The 16387-nt window shown below is 50.8% G+C and overlaps 5 protein-coding genes across 5 annotated transcripts; 4 read left to right on the forward strand and 1 right to left on the reverse strand.

Annotated features, from left to right (window-relative positions):
• Positions 1-857: 857 nt before the first annotated feature.
• MDL1 (ATP-binding cassette permease mdl1) lies at positions 858-3275 on the reverse strand (the record flags this gene model as incomplete). Its single annotated transcript, XM_064868515.1, has 1 exon — positions 858-3275. One exon carries the CDS (start codon positions 3273-3275, stop codon positions 858-860), a length of 2418 nt encoding a protein of 805 aa, XP_064734012.1.
• A 579-nt stretch (positions 3276-3854) lies between these two features.
• On the forward strand, positions 3855-5462 carry CDC37 (hsp90 co-chaperone Cdc37; the record flags this gene model as incomplete). Its single annotated transcript, XM_064868516.1, has 1 exon — positions 3855-5462. One exon carries the CDS (start codon positions 3855-3857, stop codon positions 5460-5462), a length of 1608 nt encoding a protein of 535 aa, XP_064734013.1.
• Positions 5463-5869: 407 nt separating this feature from the next.
• Positions 5870-7477, forward strand: PMZ80_000063 (uncharacterized protein; the record flags this gene model as incomplete). The annotated part of the gene is made up of 2 exons (XM_064868517.1): positions 5870-6155; positions 6204-7477. 2 exons carry the CDS (start codon positions 5870-5872, stop codon positions 7475-7477), a joined length of 1560 nt encoding a protein of 519 aa, XP_064734014.1.
• Positions 7478-8173: 696 nt separating this feature from the next.
• On the forward strand, positions 8174-12361 carry SSN2 (mediator of RNA polymerase II transcription subunit 13; the record flags this gene model as incomplete). Its single annotated transcript, XM_064868518.1, has 2 exons — positions 8174-8227; positions 8279-12361. The coding sequence occupies 2 exons, from the start codon at positions 8174-8176 to the stop codon at positions 12359-12361; spliced, it is 4137 nt and encodes a 1378-aa protein (XP_064734015.1).
• A 1000-nt stretch (positions 12362-13361) lies between these two features.
• SIT1 (ferrioxamine B transporter) lies at positions 13362-15161 on the forward strand (the record flags this gene model as incomplete). The annotated part of the gene is made up of 1 exon (XM_064868519.1): positions 13362-15161. The coding sequence occupies one exon, from the start codon at positions 13362-13364 to the stop codon at positions 15159-15161; it is 1800 nt and encodes a 599-aa protein (XP_064734016.1).
• Between the last annotated feature and the right edge of the window lie 1226 nt (positions 15162-16387).

Here is a 16387-nt window from a genome sequence, read left to right on the forward strand (position 1 = left end):
TCTGAAACCGCATGAGCATGTAGTAGGCACGTGGGAGATGGTGACAGGCTCGTCGTCACCGCGGTGCAACAATGTATTTGATTTCGGACTGCGCTGCCCATACGATGACCTGATCTTGCGAGACTCGAAAACGAAAAGAACAGGGTTTCGTGATCATTTCGGTTAGCGCCGCTTCGTGTGCCATGGTCAGCATGGCCTGGTGTGCGGGAGATACTCGAACTGGGGTTGTACGTACTTGCGACAAACACTCAATTTCACAATGCCTGATATGTCAAATGTGGTTGACGGGTGTAATCTTCAATGATGGTGCTCGAGGTAAGTGCGGCAATGTCAAGCTTAATTTGTAAGTCGACGGGTTGTGGCTCTGTTACTGAGCAGCACGAGAGGAGAACTCGAACATTGATGCGACAGACCTGAAGCTGTATGTGCGTGCAGCTGAGGAAGCGGTGGATGGGTGGCACAATAGTTCTCAAGCTGAGTCAATAATGAAGCGGCACCAATGAATTTGACATATCGCGGGCCGAATGTCAACAACGCGACGACTCAATGAACTTTCCTGTCAAAAGATGTGTAACATCCCGAGCTGAGGAAGTGCGTGAGGAGATCGAGTACGGTTGGAAGGACTGAGGCACAGTGCTTGGTGGGAAGGCGCGAATTGTGGGATGTGTGGAGCAGCTGTGGTGTTCCTATGAGATAGCAAGGACGGAACCAAGAAGAGCACAGTATTATATTCGTTATCATCTAGGCATGAGCTGAGACTCCTTTCAGGTGGCACTCGCATTGAGGCTATTTCTACAAAACAGATCCAATCGACAGAAGAGCTATACGTATCACTGTTTGCGACGCATGCACTGTGGCTACTTCTTCGGTTCAACGGCTTCAGTCACCGTCTCCTGAGCTTTCGAGCCTTGAATCTCATCCTCCTTCTCGCTCATGTCGTCGTATTCCCCTTCACCTGACCGTAGCGTGTACTCGATTTCCTCCTTCTCGGTAGGAGTTGGATTGTTACGAGCTTGAGCTTGCTGAGACCTCTCGTTGGTCGTGTCGCCGCCGCTCATCTGCCATTCCATCAACTTGGAAAAGGCGCCATCCTTTTTGCTACTCAATTCCTTGTAGCTTCCCATCTCCGCCACTCGACCATCGCTGCCTAGACAGATGATCGTGTCCGACCTTTTGATAGTCGATAGACGATGTGCTATAGAAATCGTTGTGTTATTCCCCCTGAGCAGAGATGTCAGGGCCTCATTCACTAGGGTTTCGGATTCTGCGTCAAGAGCAGAGGTGGCTTCGTCAAGGATAAGAATATCGGGCTCTTTGACGAGAGCCCGGGCAATGGCAATCCTTTGCTTCTGTCCTCCAGAAAGCTGTGTGCCTCTCGCGCCGACGTGAGTGTCAAGCCCGTCAGGAAAGTCACTAATGAACTGGCAGTTTGCTCGTCGGGCAGCACGCAGAATCTCCGATCTAGAAGCCTGCGGCCTGCCGTATGCGATGTTCTCTGCCACACTGCCAGAAAACAGCACTGGCTCTTGCGAGACAACGCCAACTCGACGTCGCAACTGCTTCACATTCAGACCCGCAACATCCTGCCCATCTATCAAAATCCTGCCTTCGGTTGGTGCGTAGAATCGAAGAAGAAGAGAACCGATTGTACTCTTGCCTCCGCCACTCGGGCCAACAATCGCCACATTTGACCCTTGTGGTATCTCGAAGTCAATGTTTCTGAAGATGCTGACTGCTGGACGCGTCGGATAGCTGAAAGAAACGTTCTCGAACTTGATCGGTCCTCTAGCGGATGCGACAGGCTTGCCTGCAGTTGGCGAAATGGTCGGTTGGCGGTCTTGAAGCTCAAACAGTCGCGATGCTGCACCAACGCCTTTCATTAATTCGGAGTAAAAAGATGATAGCCCAAAAAGCGACGACCCTGCGTATGCAGTATACATCAAGAACGAAGTAAGCTCACCAATGGTGATTGTGCCTTGCGAGACCATACCACCACCAATATATAATAGGGCCAAGATGGTCATGTTTCCCATGAAACCTGTCGAAGAGAAGAAGGTAGCACTGATCAACGACTCTTTCAATCCTAGATCAAAAATCTTGCGTACCTGAGTGTTGTACCTGTGTACTTCCAAGATCTCACCAGCGAACGATTGTGAGGTACGGACGTTGCCAAGTCGTTCTTCTGCAATCTTGGTCAATGTGCCCAGATTCTTCTGGATCTTACGACTCAGGTTCCGGATTGCCCGGCCATATAAGAAGGCACCGATAGCAACAGGTGGAAACATGAGGCCAAGGACCCCGGTTAGCTTGACTGACACCCAAGCCATCAGACTGAAGCCTGCTGCACCGCTAACAAAGGCTCGCAGTCCGTCTGACAAATTCTGGGTTATCGACTTGCCCACGATGATGGTATCTGAGCTCAATCTCGAAATAAGATCGCCGACTCGATTCGCGTCGAAGAACTCGGCATTTTGAACGTAGGTCTGCCGGAATAGCTTTGAACGTAATCGAGCAACGATACGCTCTCCCACTATGCGCAAGATGATAATTCGACCGTAGTTCGCAGCAGCCCCGGTCGCCAAAACGCATGCAAGTCCGATGTAGAAGGTGGACATGGAGAAGCCGAACAGCATGTCCTGACCTTCGCCTGATTCCAACGCTTCTGGCTTCGCGCCTCCCTTGGTCGCAATATCCAGAATCTTGCCGATGGAGAAAGGAATGGACATGGTAATGGCGGAGGAGATCAAAAGAAAGACGAAAGCTACGCCCAAGATTTTTGCTTCAGGGCGAGCGATCTTGATCAGACGCCAGACCTCTCCAAAACCAGCACCTCCTGAGCCAGCTCCGCCTTCTTTTGACAAGCGGGCACTGAGGTCGACCTGCGATGCCTGGGCTGCTTTCTCACTTTTCTGAAAGGAATCTTCTTTTTCGTCTTCTTGATCTTCTCGAGTCGCTGAATTCCTCTCAGACCTTATGACGGGACTGGGAGTGTCATGCTTTCCAGGCGCATTGGAAATGCGCCTCACCTGTTCCAGCACTCTACATCGCGAGGAGGTCGGTGGACCTGAGGTTCGCTCTGACGATCGGAAAAGTAGTACGGGCGGTTTCGCTTGAGCCGGCGCCGGTTGATGGGAGAAGCTCCGTACAGTTTGTGTGGCTATCCTTGAGTGACGCGGAGCTGAGTTGTATAACGAGAGGAGGACATTCTGATCCTGCTGCTGTGGTCGCGTCAACGATCTCCAATTTCGAGCTCCGAGCAGCAAAGAGCTGCGCATCGTTGTGAGATTCCCTTATTCGTGTACTATCGGATGTCTCTTCGGGAAGCGTGTCCCATGGTGGCCCAGCGCAAGTACTGCGATCAGCTGAGGATGAGAATGACTGCGGATCAAGTCCCAAGAGAAGACGATGAAAGGCGAGAACGAAGCTGGGACGGTGTGCTGTACAAGTAGCTATGGTTGAGAAGGACGTGGATACTTGGGTGATGATGTGGTGGACGTCAATGAGCAAATGACTTGAAGCCATCGGAAGCTGCTTTTTCGGTGCAGCCGCGGCCGATTTCAGGGCATGCTAAGCTCTTTTCGGCGCCTTCCAAGCCTGCGCGACCCCTCCAAGAAGCCAAATGCCATCCACGTGCGTCACGCTGTGTTGCAGGGCCGATGTGCTTCGATGATATTCTTGAGCAGACAGCACTGATTACTCTTCTGGAGGCAAGAGTACCATTGCTTCGTTTGCTCTCTCCTCTCTCACAAAACAAGTCGTTCTGCCCATACGAATCAATACTAACGTAGAACTTGAGGGCAGTTCGCACAGGTGAATAACCAAGTTCATGGTAGTAGAAGTCCTCAGAAGCAAGCATGCCAGTTGATTACAGCAAGTGGGATGCCCTCGAGCTGTCCGACGACTCGGACATTGAAGTGCATCCCAATGTGGACAAGAGGTCATTCATCCGAGCAAAACAGAACCAGATACACCAGCAGAGGTTCGAGCGCAGGAAGGAAATTGACACGTTGAAATACGAGCGTCGAATAAACGACGGTCTGTTAGAACGTATCAACGCTCTTTTAGATGCGCTCAAGAAGCATCAAGATGAAGCAAAGTCAAAAGACCCCGATCAGCTGGTGTTTCAGTCGCTCATCGAAAGTGCTGCTGATCCTGCTAAAGACGAACCACCGAAGCCACCAGAAGGTGTCTACATTAACCAGAAAGAACAACCACTGTACTCCAAGATGATGGCAAGCCTCATCGATCAGGTCAAGAAAGATGTCGACGAGAAGAAATCAATAGAGCGGTTCAAGGACTACATAGATGGTGTGCGAGGACATTTGACAAAGGTCCAGAGCTTGCAACAGGACCTGCTTGCTAAGCTAGCTCAGCTGGAGAAGGATGAAAGTTCAAAGATCACGAGTGATCAGCTTCACGACGGTGTCAACTACTCTTCCGTAAGTAAGTCGAAGCCGAAGGAGCCTACCTCAACGAGCAAAGCGCAAAAGAAGACAAAGGAACCTGAACTGTTGAACGCAAAGTCCGCTGGAGGTCTTGCCTCGAACGAGAGAGATACACTGCACCGCTCAGACAGTCAGGTCTCATCTGGCGCCGAAGCAGATGTTGAGGACGATAACCTGATCGCGCAGCAGGAAGAGGTTGATGAAGACGATCTCGAGCTCACGCCTGAGGCCACACAGTTTTCCAAAATCAAGATTGGTGACTTCCAAGCCTCGCTACAGTTCATCGGAAAGAACTACGACGAGATCATGAACTCGAAAACACAAGATAGCCTGCTAGGGGAAGCATTTAGTGCACAGATGAAAGGCCATCAAGCCTATGCAAAGCAATGCGTACATCAGGCTCTTTTGATTCAGTACTGCAGACAACTTGGCAGAGATGGTGTCGGAGTCTTCTTCAAGCGTGTGACAACCAAAGGCCATCAAGCATACAAGGTTTTCGTGGACGATGTGAACGATACCTATGGCCGCATCAAGACTCGCACAGCCGAGCTAAAGAAACAGGAGATGGAAGCAGAAGAGAAAGGAGGCGTTGAGCAAATCCAGCTTCATGCTGTAGAGCCTGGCACGGAGATACACATAAATGTTCCGCAGCCAAACTCGAACGATCCTACTGAGATTGAAGCTAGAAAGATTTTTGAGAGCTTCCCACCAGGTCTTCAAAGAGCACTGGAGTCGGGCAGCCTGGACAAGGTCAACGACGTGCTAGGGAAAATGGCGGTCGACGAAGCCGAGCAGGTGGTTGAGAAGCTGGGAAACGGTGGCATGCTGAGTATGCAAGAAGGAGTCATCGATGCCACCAATGAAGAAGGACAGCAACGACTTCGCGAGATCGAACAAGAAGAGCGAATGAAGCGCGAGCATGGTGAGCCTGGTGAAGCAGTACTAGAGCAGAAATCTGCTCCAGGTGTCGCGACTGCCACGTCCGCGCAGGAGTCGAGTGCGTACGACATTGACTGAATGGACTTGTATAAACAGCGTTGATGATACCCAGCTGAAAGGCAGCTCATGAAGAACATGATTGAACAACAACAACGTCCCAACTGTAATTCCCCATTGTATCGTCCCTTCCTGACGCCTTCAAGCACATGTTCTTGCCTTTTTGGCGCGGCTGACGTCGCCTAAAACAGTTCGTGCATGAATTCACCTCCAAAACTGGCCCAACATCTTCTCCGTGGGGCTGCTCTTGACCAATTCCAGCATCGAACTCAACTGTTCATGGCCATACTTGCGTTTCTTCTTGAACAGTTCGTGAATGCGCAATCGCTTCAAAGCATGGACCGTCACCACTTCCAGGTCGTGCATGACTTGAGTGCTGGTTGACACTGCACGTCGCCGGACTCAGCTGAGCTCAAAGTCTTGTGAGAATGCCGACGGCAACAACAACAACAATAGTGATCGAAAATGCGAAGCCATCCATAGGCATGGACGACCAACCATCATTCCATTCGCAAGCCACCGGGCACAACCACGAACAAGCACGTCTGAGCCAAAGCAACGGCACCGCAGACAAGACAAAGCCTGTCAAGTTTCGAAGCAAATATAAGCATGTTGAAGCTCCGCATAGAGTCGTTCGTCCATCTGTACTCAGTCATGACTCAACAGAAGTCCCCAGCTTTCTCGGTTTCAGGAACCTTATGGTGTTGACCATCAGTGAGTGCAAGTCATGATACACCGAACTCGTGCTGACTACGTTCGCAGTCGTGATGAACCTCCGTCTTGTGGTCGAGAACGCACGCAAATATGGCCTCCTAGTCACCTTGAAGTCCAATATCAGCAGCTACGACCTGCGAATAGGCCTTTTGCTTTGGGCACTGACCCCATGTCACCTATTCGCTGCGTTGGTGATAGAAAGCGTGGCAATGGAACATGCAAAAAGAGCATTGGGACGCCGGAAGAAAAGCGACGCAGGGGTTGATGCTCCTGAGACAGAAAGAGAACAGCGAGCTTTCCGAAGCACATGGAGATGGATAGCTTTTGGTCACATGGTGAACGCCACACTTGCTCTATCCATCACCACGCTTGTTGTCTTCTATGCCATCGACAATCCAGGTATTGGCACTATATCTGAGTTGCACGCCATTGTAGTGTGGTTGAAGACCTGCTCTTACGCTTTCACGAACGGAGACTTGCGGCATGCTATGCTACATCCTTCCCCTTCCTCAAAGGCGCTTCCGGAAGTCTACAAGCAATGCTCATACCCCAACAATATCACTCTATCAAACCTGACCTACTTTTGGTGGGCGCCGACACTTGTCTACCAGCCAGCATACCCTCGAACTGAACGAATCCGCTGGTTCTTCGTGCTGAAAAGATTGGGGGAAATGGTTGCATTGGCAGTCTTCATGTGGATCACCTGTGCCCAATATGCTGTACCAGTCCTTCTCAACAGCTTGGACAAGATGATGACTCTCGACTATCCTTCTATTTTGGAGCGACTGATGAAGCTCTCAACCATTTCCCTCATCATCTGGCTGGCCGGTTTTTTCGCCCTCTTTCAGTCATTCCTCAATATGCTTGCAGAGCTTCTGCGATTTGGCGACCGAGAGTTCTACGGTGACTGGTGGAACAGCACGTCACTAAAGGGGTATTGGTCCTCGTGGAACAAGCCAGTCTACCACTTCATGCGGAGGCACGTCTACTCGCCACTTGTTGGCCGTGGCTGGTCGCACTTGGCTGCTTCTACTGCTGTATTTGTGTTCTCCGGTTTCCTGCACGAGCTGGCGGTAGGTGTCCCAGCTCATTCAATATTAGGAGTCGCGTTCCTTGGTATGGTACTGCAGCTACCGTTGATAATGATGACGGATCCTCTGGCGAAGACGAAGAGTATTACCGGCAAGGTGATAGGGAACTGTATATTCTGGGTAAACTTTGTGTTTGTGGGACAGCCTTTAGCGGCCATGATATACTTCTTCAGCTGGCAGGCCAAATACGGTGCATTGGCACAAGGGAAGAGCAGTTCAGTGCTGCGGTAGCATAAGTTAGACCAGACAAGTACCAGGAATGAGCCTGCAAGATCCATGAAGTTCTCCTTAAGATGGATATCGCAGCTACAGTGTCTACCGTCAGAGCACAATTCGGGTTCCCTCTAGTCCTGCAAGTGGTCGAGTCTATTTTCTGAGAGTTTATTTAGATTTCATTCCACGGTAGCATTGAGGGTTGGCGGAGTGGCTTGAGCTGGGAGCTCTTGGATTGCCTCATAATAATAAAGAACAGTGACAAGCTGGTTAACGCTTTGCATCCGAGATCCAAGTACGTCTATCATGTTAATCTGTTGAGAAACATTGCAGGCACAATCAGTGTGATTCCTGCTAGGTGCGGGCCTCAGCGGGAACGTCACGTGAGCATGAGACGCGGCCTGAGCCTGACCTGTCTCGATCTCGTGGTTTCTCATCTATCTCAGGCTGATTTGTTCTATCCTCGGACCAAGTGAGACCTGTGCTTGTTTTCTTGGTGATCTCATTAGATCTATATTTCGGGTTCCGAACCATCGTTGATACATGCGTTCAGTCGTTGAGCATCGTCACCCTCGAACGCGTCAATAGCAATCATCGGAATCTATCTTAACTACCGCACCGTATCAGGCATGAGGATGCCGAGTATCGAAGATAGTCCTATTCCGAGATACGCGTTCGATTACCTCGACTTCTTCATATTACCCAACGGCTGACATGGCAACCCCCCATGAGTTTCCTGGAAACTTCTCTACCAATACCTACATCCTGGTTTGTTCAGCATCCTGTCCTTTCACAGCTCCATAAGCTTACCCATAATAGCAAGACTTTTCAGAAGTAGCCTACATAGTATGCTCGGCAGCAATACCAGCAGCCTCGGACAGATACAGCAATGTTCAGGACATCAACTCGAAGCCACGCATGCTGGAGCGACTTAGAAATGCCGAAAAGCAATTTCGACAGGCGTCAATCATGGTGTATCTTGATCCCGAGAAGCTGGAACTGTTCACTTTTTACAAGAAAGTCGACATCCTGAAGGACCAGAAAGGTGTCCTGACCAAGTTTGGCCAAGTGTGCAAATTGAACCACTGCATTATTGCATACAAGAATGCTTGCAGAGTGCTTGATTTTCTGAAGCCTGAGATGGCCAGAATATATGAGCTGTTTTCCGCTGCAGTGATCTCGAATCTGCGTTTGCAGGGGCCTGATGGAAGCAAGGCCATCAGTGCTGGCTCCAGAACTTACTTGGTACGCGCACAAAGGCCAGTATCAGACGATTTCTCGCCGATACAGTGGCCACAAGCGTTGTGGTATCTTCAAAAGATTGAGCTACAGGTTGTGCCAAGCGGACAATTATTGTTGGCTGTGCACAATGCCAACTGGTCTCCTTTGACAGCTGTGTCGGATGCCATTGATCCAGACGCCTCACCTATCGACCATAGTGACGGGACAACGCTATACCTCGCTCCGACGGGCCAATTGGCAAGATATAAGGGGATTTGGATCACTTCGATGACTTTAGAACAGGGAGTTCTGGCAAATCAGCGCGGCCAAGTCAAGGACTTGCAGTGGCGAAAGCGATGGATGGAAAAGGTGCAAGTATGGCTCGGCAAGAGAAACAGTGATCTTGTGGTCCCGTTCGGACCAGGTACAATCTGGCTTCAGACGGATATACCAGTGCTCGTCCAACCTGAGAGCAACGACTCAAAGACAACACCCGTGCAATGGAAGACAGTTTATTGGCCCGTGGTGCTCAGCTACGCATTTACGGTCGATCAACGGAGCGATGGAAAAAGCTCACCTGTTGTAGGAAGCGACGACCCTCTGAAGGTCGCTCAGGAATGGTTTTTGAACGGGGCTGCCGACGCTCGACATACTGACACAGATATGCAGGATCAGACTGACGACCATCTGATTCATGGAAATGGCCCTCTTTTTGACGACGAGGTCCATTTTGGCAGTCCACAACAGTTCATGAGCCTACCTATGCAGACCTTTGCGCAGGCACAAACTGTGTATCCAACGCCGCCAGACGTCATGAATACCCAGGCCACACCCGGACTTTCAGTCAATGGAGCAGGACAAACTCCTGCTACAGCTCAACAAACGCCCGCTGCCTACCACTCATCGCCTCTAGCGACGATGACGGATGTTGGGGGTGCTACCTATCAACAGCCTGCGATAGCTAACTTTCTGGCTCATGACGCAAACGACGACCTCTTTGATGACATGGAAGACGATGAGATCGACCAGCAATCACTGGCGAATGAGCCTAATTGGGACTTCTTCAACGTGGGCAATCTCGAAGAAGAATCGAAGTATCAGCTGGAGGGACAGACATCGGAGCACTCTTTCAGCCCCAACCAGGAGAATGCTGAACATGCCGTCGTCGCTCCAGAACAGGATGAGTCACCTGACGGATTTGCCGCTGAGCAGCCTCGTCCGGACATAGACCATCCATCTCACGAGCTTGTGCACACTAAACATGACATCGGAAGCGAGCAGCAGCCACAATCCCACGTGAAAGATACCGTCACAACGCGACAGTCAATCACAGTCAGCGATACAAATGCTGTAACTACGAACATTCCGGTAGGCGCAACGACACCTTCAGGTAAGAGACGGCGGTCAAGCGCTTACGATGTGGCGCCGGTACGAAAGAGCACTCGAGATTCGAAGTACGCAGCCAATGGCAAATATTGGTTCGAGCTTAGAAAGCCTGCCATTGCGATTGACAAATATCCAGCTCCAACACCATCGACTCGAAGAATTTCCTCAGGCTCTGATTCATCACGGTCGTCACAGTCGTTATCCGACTATGATCACGAAGACACTGATCGGGCACCCCTGCCAAGCTGGACTCAATACACGCCAGTTGCCCCTGCAGCTGCTGTTCCACAACCCGACGACGTCGATGGTTCTGACCTTGCAGAGTGCGATGACGAGATAGATGCGTTGTTGAAGGTAATAGCGTTGGCTACTGGTCAGGAGCCTTTCACCACTTCTATGCCAGCACCACGACAATCGCACGTCCAGACACAGGACGATGCGGAACGGAGGTCGATGGTTGTCCAACTCCTCTCGGAACAATTGACACAATCTAGCCTACTGAGAGGCATTGAATGCTTGCGACTTCCTCGGCTGAACCAAATAGCAGTTGCCGACATCTCAGTGGACAATGCTGGGTCTAGCACGAGTCTCAGCAGCGCCTCGGTGAGCGACTTAGTGGCTATTCAACCCGCGAATCCGCACGCGAAAACAGCGTCCAAGATCACAACTCTGGAACATAGCAAGCTACGCTTGAGACAAACAGACAGCGACATAGCTGCGGACTTGTCAATCATCAATTTCTGGGAGACGTTAAACCTACAGCCAGTGAGTGGCGACAAGGACGTTCTTGCGTTATGCATCCATCCTGACGGAATCAATTATCTTGCGGGCTGCGAGTCGTTCTTGCAACGAATGAGTGAAACTTACAGTTCCTGTAACCTGGGTTTGCATAGACGAACCAGCTTGAAAGGCGTGACTGCCACTGGGTTGGTCTCCTGGAGAACACTTTCCGACTTACCCAATATTTGTCGGAGAGTCGGAAGGGCATTGGCTTCTACGGATAGCGAAGAAGAGTGCACGATCATCTATATGATTATACCGGACGACGATCTAACTTTGTGTCTCGAACTCTGCGGTGCTTTTGTGGAAGTTTACGAGACTTTGAACCACGATGCCAATCCCGAGATAGGAGACGTCGTTCTGCAACTTGTGCCAAGCTCATTCGTGGTCGACAGTGACACACTGGTAATTCGCCCAGAAGAACAGTATGTCGACCTTGCGCTTGAGGTCTACCACAAAATTCCTCCACTACTGGATGTGCCAAACTCGGCACTGTGCGCTCCAGCCATATTACTAGAAGAGCCGACCGCTCATAGCATTCAATTTGAAATGAATACCAAGTCGGCATCGCCGTTATCGAAATACGGACAATGCTGCCATCTGGCATATTGCTTGAGCTCAGATCAGAAGTGGCTCGTGGCAACGTGGTCAGACGCTATTGGCAACATCGCACTGTCCATGTCATATTGTCTGTTTGATGAGGAGACCGGCACGAAACGAGCACAAGCTGATATCTTCGAGCACATGTGCGAGATCTCGACACAACTGATGAGCCGCCAGAAATCGACATGGTGGTTGGCTGTGGCGAAGGTCGGACTGTTCGACACCGAAGAGCTTCGTGAGTGGCTGCATCTTTCTGGACAGCTCAACGAGGGGCATGACATGCTCAGTCGCGTCGTACTGCTCACGGTCGAGCTTCAGCCGCGTCTATGTCTGCAGGGGTTGAATCCCTCGTCCAAGCACTTTCAGACCCTGAACCCATACGGCCCGAACACGTTGAGCACACCTGTGTCTACACCACAAGCCTCTAACACGTTGTCACCCGAACAACTAGTTCCTGCAACACCCACTACAATATTTGGTTTCGCTGGGAATGCTCAGACCCCTCCTGAGCATAACACCGATGCAGGAGGAGAAAACGAGACATTTTTAGTTGACCCTTTGGAAGACAGCTGGACGGCAACCTTCGCGTTTGGCTTGAACCAGTCTCACAATTTTCTCGAGATCCGGCCAGCACTAGCGAGTGGGTTTCTCTTGAAAAGAACAGCTCCACAAGGCCATGCGGGAACAAGCATGGCTAGCCTGAGTGTGAACCTCATCGCTGTACCGAGAAAGCCAGCAAGCCCTGTATCCTTTCAGGAGCGCGAGCAGATCCTTCAGGATATCCTGATTCAATATCGAGGATTACATACGCTAGGTGTAGCGAGACGTTGCATCGACCCGCGCGACAATTGTGTGCCTTGGCATATCGCTATAGCTTGGAAAGGAGCAAGCGCTCTCGAAAGGTTTGCATGAGGTTGCTCGAAGATGCTTTTCAGTTCATTCAGACAAGCTAAGGAAATGTACGTGGTGTGTTGAGCTGTTCTCCATGGTGCCAATAGTTACCGACAGGCTGGGTCACAAGTTCGAGGGCCATCTGAAGTTGGAGTCGGGGCTAGCAGGTGACATCGGCAGACTCCATAGCAGTTGGACGGCCACTCCGGAGTTCGAGGGCAACTCTTGGCAAATCTGTGAAGCAGCACTGCGAGGGTAGACGAACAGGAAGAGCTCTCGCAGCCGAGGTTGCTCCCAGAAATGCAACCATTTGGCAATGTCAGCCGACGCCAGCGAATGAGGCTTGCAATCAGATTGATAATTCCCGCAGAAATGCCGTGCTAATGCACCATCGTGTCATGCCTAGCTCACCATACAAGGGTAGTCCTTGGCGAACAATAACTGAGCAGTCGCGATTTCTCAGATTTCTGCACGAGCTGCGCGCATTTGGCTACTTTTTGAGGCATGATCAGAAGCTACTCTGCTCTTAACACCACCATGACCCACGCTTCCTCTGCTAGACACTTGGCCGAGTCGCGTGAGTTTCGTCAGGTTGCGACGAACCAAGACGCTAATCCACCAGAGCTTCAGAAACTTCAGCTAACGACTTCCTGTTCAGGTGCAATGTGGACAATGATGTGGGCTTCAGCACCCATCGAGATCTTATCTGATCGAAATTTTCTTCTCGTGCTCGTCTCTTGATCTGATCGATTTTACCTATCACTCGTTGTAAAGGCTAAATACCTTGCACCCCCCTTGAAGCACGTTGTCTTCTCATCGTCGCCTTTTCGAACGTTTCCTGAGCTGTTCAAGCTGTGACTATCACTTCAGTCAAACGGCTACCTGTGTCGAACCGATCGGCCGATAGTGCAGAGCTCGGAGCTGGACGTGGTGGGTTACTAGATCAGAAACACCAACGTCTGAGCACGAGTAAGAGTAGGGCACCACTAATCTCGGACACGTCTAAACGAAGAATCAAACAATGGCGGCCGCAGCTCAGGACTACGGTGTTAATGGGGAGAAGCATCGAGATCCATTCCACAACTCCTCCGACATCCACAGCTCCGACCATGAAAAGACACCAGAAGAGTTTGGACAAAGACGAGGTTCTGTATTGGGCCCCAAGTCTCCAGGTGTAGCTCGAATTGAGGCCATCGCATCGCAACTCACTCTAGCGAACCGGATCTGGCTATTCTTTGGCGTCTTCCTGATTGCATATGCCTATGGGCTCGATGGACAGACTCGGTATACGTATCAGACCTACGCGACCTCTAGCTTCGACTTGCATTCCTACCTTGCGACTATCAACGTCCTCCGCTCCGTCATAGCTGCTGCTGCGCAACCCACTGCAGCTAAAATTGCAGACGTCTTTGGGCGTTTCGAGCTGGTCTTGATCAGCGTCATCTTCTATACCATCGGCTCGATTATCGAAGCAGCTGCAGGCAGCCTCGGCGCATTCTGTGCTGGTGCTGTGCTTTACCAGGTCGGCTATACGTGCATACTCCTTCTTGTGGAGGTCATCATTGCGGATACGACCTCGATGAGAGCACGTGTATTTTTCTCATACATTCCAGCATTGCCCTTCATCATCAATACCTGGGTCAGTGGCAATGTCACTCAGTCCGTCATGGGCTCAACGACCTGGCGATGGGGTATCGGCATGTGGTGCATTATCTACCCAATCTGCTCCCTGCCACTTCTTAGCGCCCTGTGGTGGACAGGACATAAGGCCAAGAAGAGTGGCATCCTCGATTCTTATCAATCTCCATTCCAACAACTAGGTGCCAAGCGCCTCGCCATCGAACTCTTCCACCAACTCGATGTCATCGGCATAATCCTGATCATCGCAATCTTCGGTCTCATCCTCACGCCCCTCACGGTGGCTGGTGGCGTCTCAACACAATGGCAGACAGCCCACATCATCGCTCCCCTGGTGATTGGTTTCCTCTGTATCCCAGCTTGGATTCTCTGGGAAATGAAGGGGGCCAAACACCCCCTCGTCCCATTCTACCTACTCAAGGACAGGGGCGTCTGGGCTGCCCTTGGAATAGCCTGCTTCCTCAACTTTGCGTGGTACCTTCAAGGCGACTTCCTCTATACCGTCCTCGTTGTGGCGTTCGACTTTAGCATCGCTATGGCGACACGGGTGAGCAGTTTCTACTCTTTCTTCTCGGTCATTGCCGGTGTGATCACCTCAGTAGCAATCTACTACGTCCGACGCCTCAAGTACTTCATCGTGGCAGGCACGGTACTCTTCCTGGTTGCGTTTGGTTTATTGATCAATTACCGTGGTGGCGCGAGTGGAAGTGCCAAGTCCGGTGTGATTGGAGCGCAGGTGCTGCTGGGGCTGGCAGGTGGTATGTTCCCTTACCCAGCACAAGCATCCATCCAGGCGGCCACGAAGCACGAGCACGTTGCCATCGTGACTGGGCTTTACCTTGCTTGCTACAGCATTGGCAGCGCCCTCGGCAATTGTGTCTCCGGCGCTATCTGGTCGCAGACACTTTTCCCGGACCTTCAGACGAATCTCGCGTTCCAGAGCAATGATACACTGGCGGCGGCCGTCTACGGGTCGCCGGTCACAGTTGCGGTTCTTTATCCTGTGGGGGACCCTATTAGGGATGCTATCATCGCCAGCTATCAGCATGTGCAGCGGACTCTGTGTATTGTCGGTATTTGTCTCTGTGTGCCACTGATTGTGTTTGCGCTGTTGTTGAGGAATCCGAAGTTGAGCAACGAGCAAAGTCAGCCGGAGGCTGAGGAGGGACATGTCACCAAATAAGTCGTCGATTTATAGGAAGTAGCTAGCAAGCCAGCCAGACAAACACTGGAAGACCTCGGAGTCTCCTCCCCCAGTTCGTACTTAGAGACATAGTATAGTCATTTTGAGTACAAGCAAGCTAGCATAATTCATAATCTTCAAACATTGTCAGTCTTCGTAGTAATCAAGCCCCCATTTGCTACGAGAGCGCCATCCATCACTCTGCTGCTTGTGAAGGAGACCACCTTTCCCTGTCCTTATTGACCTAACGGCGGCTGGGAAAACCAGATGGGCTTGCCAACTCGCGGAAACGTGTTCCGAACATGAATTGACCGCACCCAATTGTCTCCAACTGAATCTTCCAGATCAGTAAAGGGATTGATCGCGCAGCGTCTTGGTATGTAGCCGTGGTCTATACAACAGTGCAGCACGGGATACAGCGCTTTAGTATCCCAGAACATCGAATGACCTAGGCAGACGGTAATAAGTGTGATATTACGTGGGTCTTGGCATTGTTTGTTTACTTAAAGCGGCCTTACATAGCTCTTACTTCTAATTAGTACAATTACAATAATCCTTGCCTGATTTCACACAAGTAAGATCGCCACTTTCTGCATCTCGTGATCAGGCTGAGCCAAAGCCGGGCCTGCGCCTCTTTTGTCGTATTCGTATCCTCGGTCCCTTTGTGCCTAGCGGCCTTAGCATTACAGAGCTTCCACCCACAGCTCAGCTCTGCACAAGCGTGATCGATCCAAGAAGTCATGGAACTCTGAAGTACAACTCCGCGAACTACTGCTGCCAACTAACAAGATCGTTGTTGACCAAGATCATGTCAGAGGCAGCAAGCACATTGGGTGGAAACAGCCTTCTTACTTGGCGATCGTACTTTCCTATGCCGAATCCAGCTTGGCATTTCAGTGCATGCGTCATGGGCTGTTACTAGCGCGAAAGTGCGGCTTGGAAGGCACTACATCATCGCTATTGGTTTGCTCGCTTGGGCCTCTCACACCTTTCACTTCGCATAGCCCTGTCTTGCAAGCTGCGCCTCTCTGGTATTTGATGTTTGAATCATCATAGCTGGCCTCACTTTTTCTCTCCGCATTCATCAAATTCCAAATCCTTTTGGTTGTACTCATCGCATTGCGACAGTCGCGTCTTGTATAACAACCATATTCTGTACAACAACAAACACGTTCTGTACAACTAACTTCAACGACGACAACAACATTATTGATCGTCACACAACA

This window comes from Knufia obscura (assembly GCF_036327395.1).
Source record: "Knufia obscura strain CCFEE 5817 isolate CBS 148926 chromosome Unknown scaffold_1, whole genome shotgun sequence".
NCBI lineage: Eukaryota > Fungi > Ascomycota > Eurotiomycetes > Chaetothyriales > Trichomeriaceae > Knufia > Knufia obscura.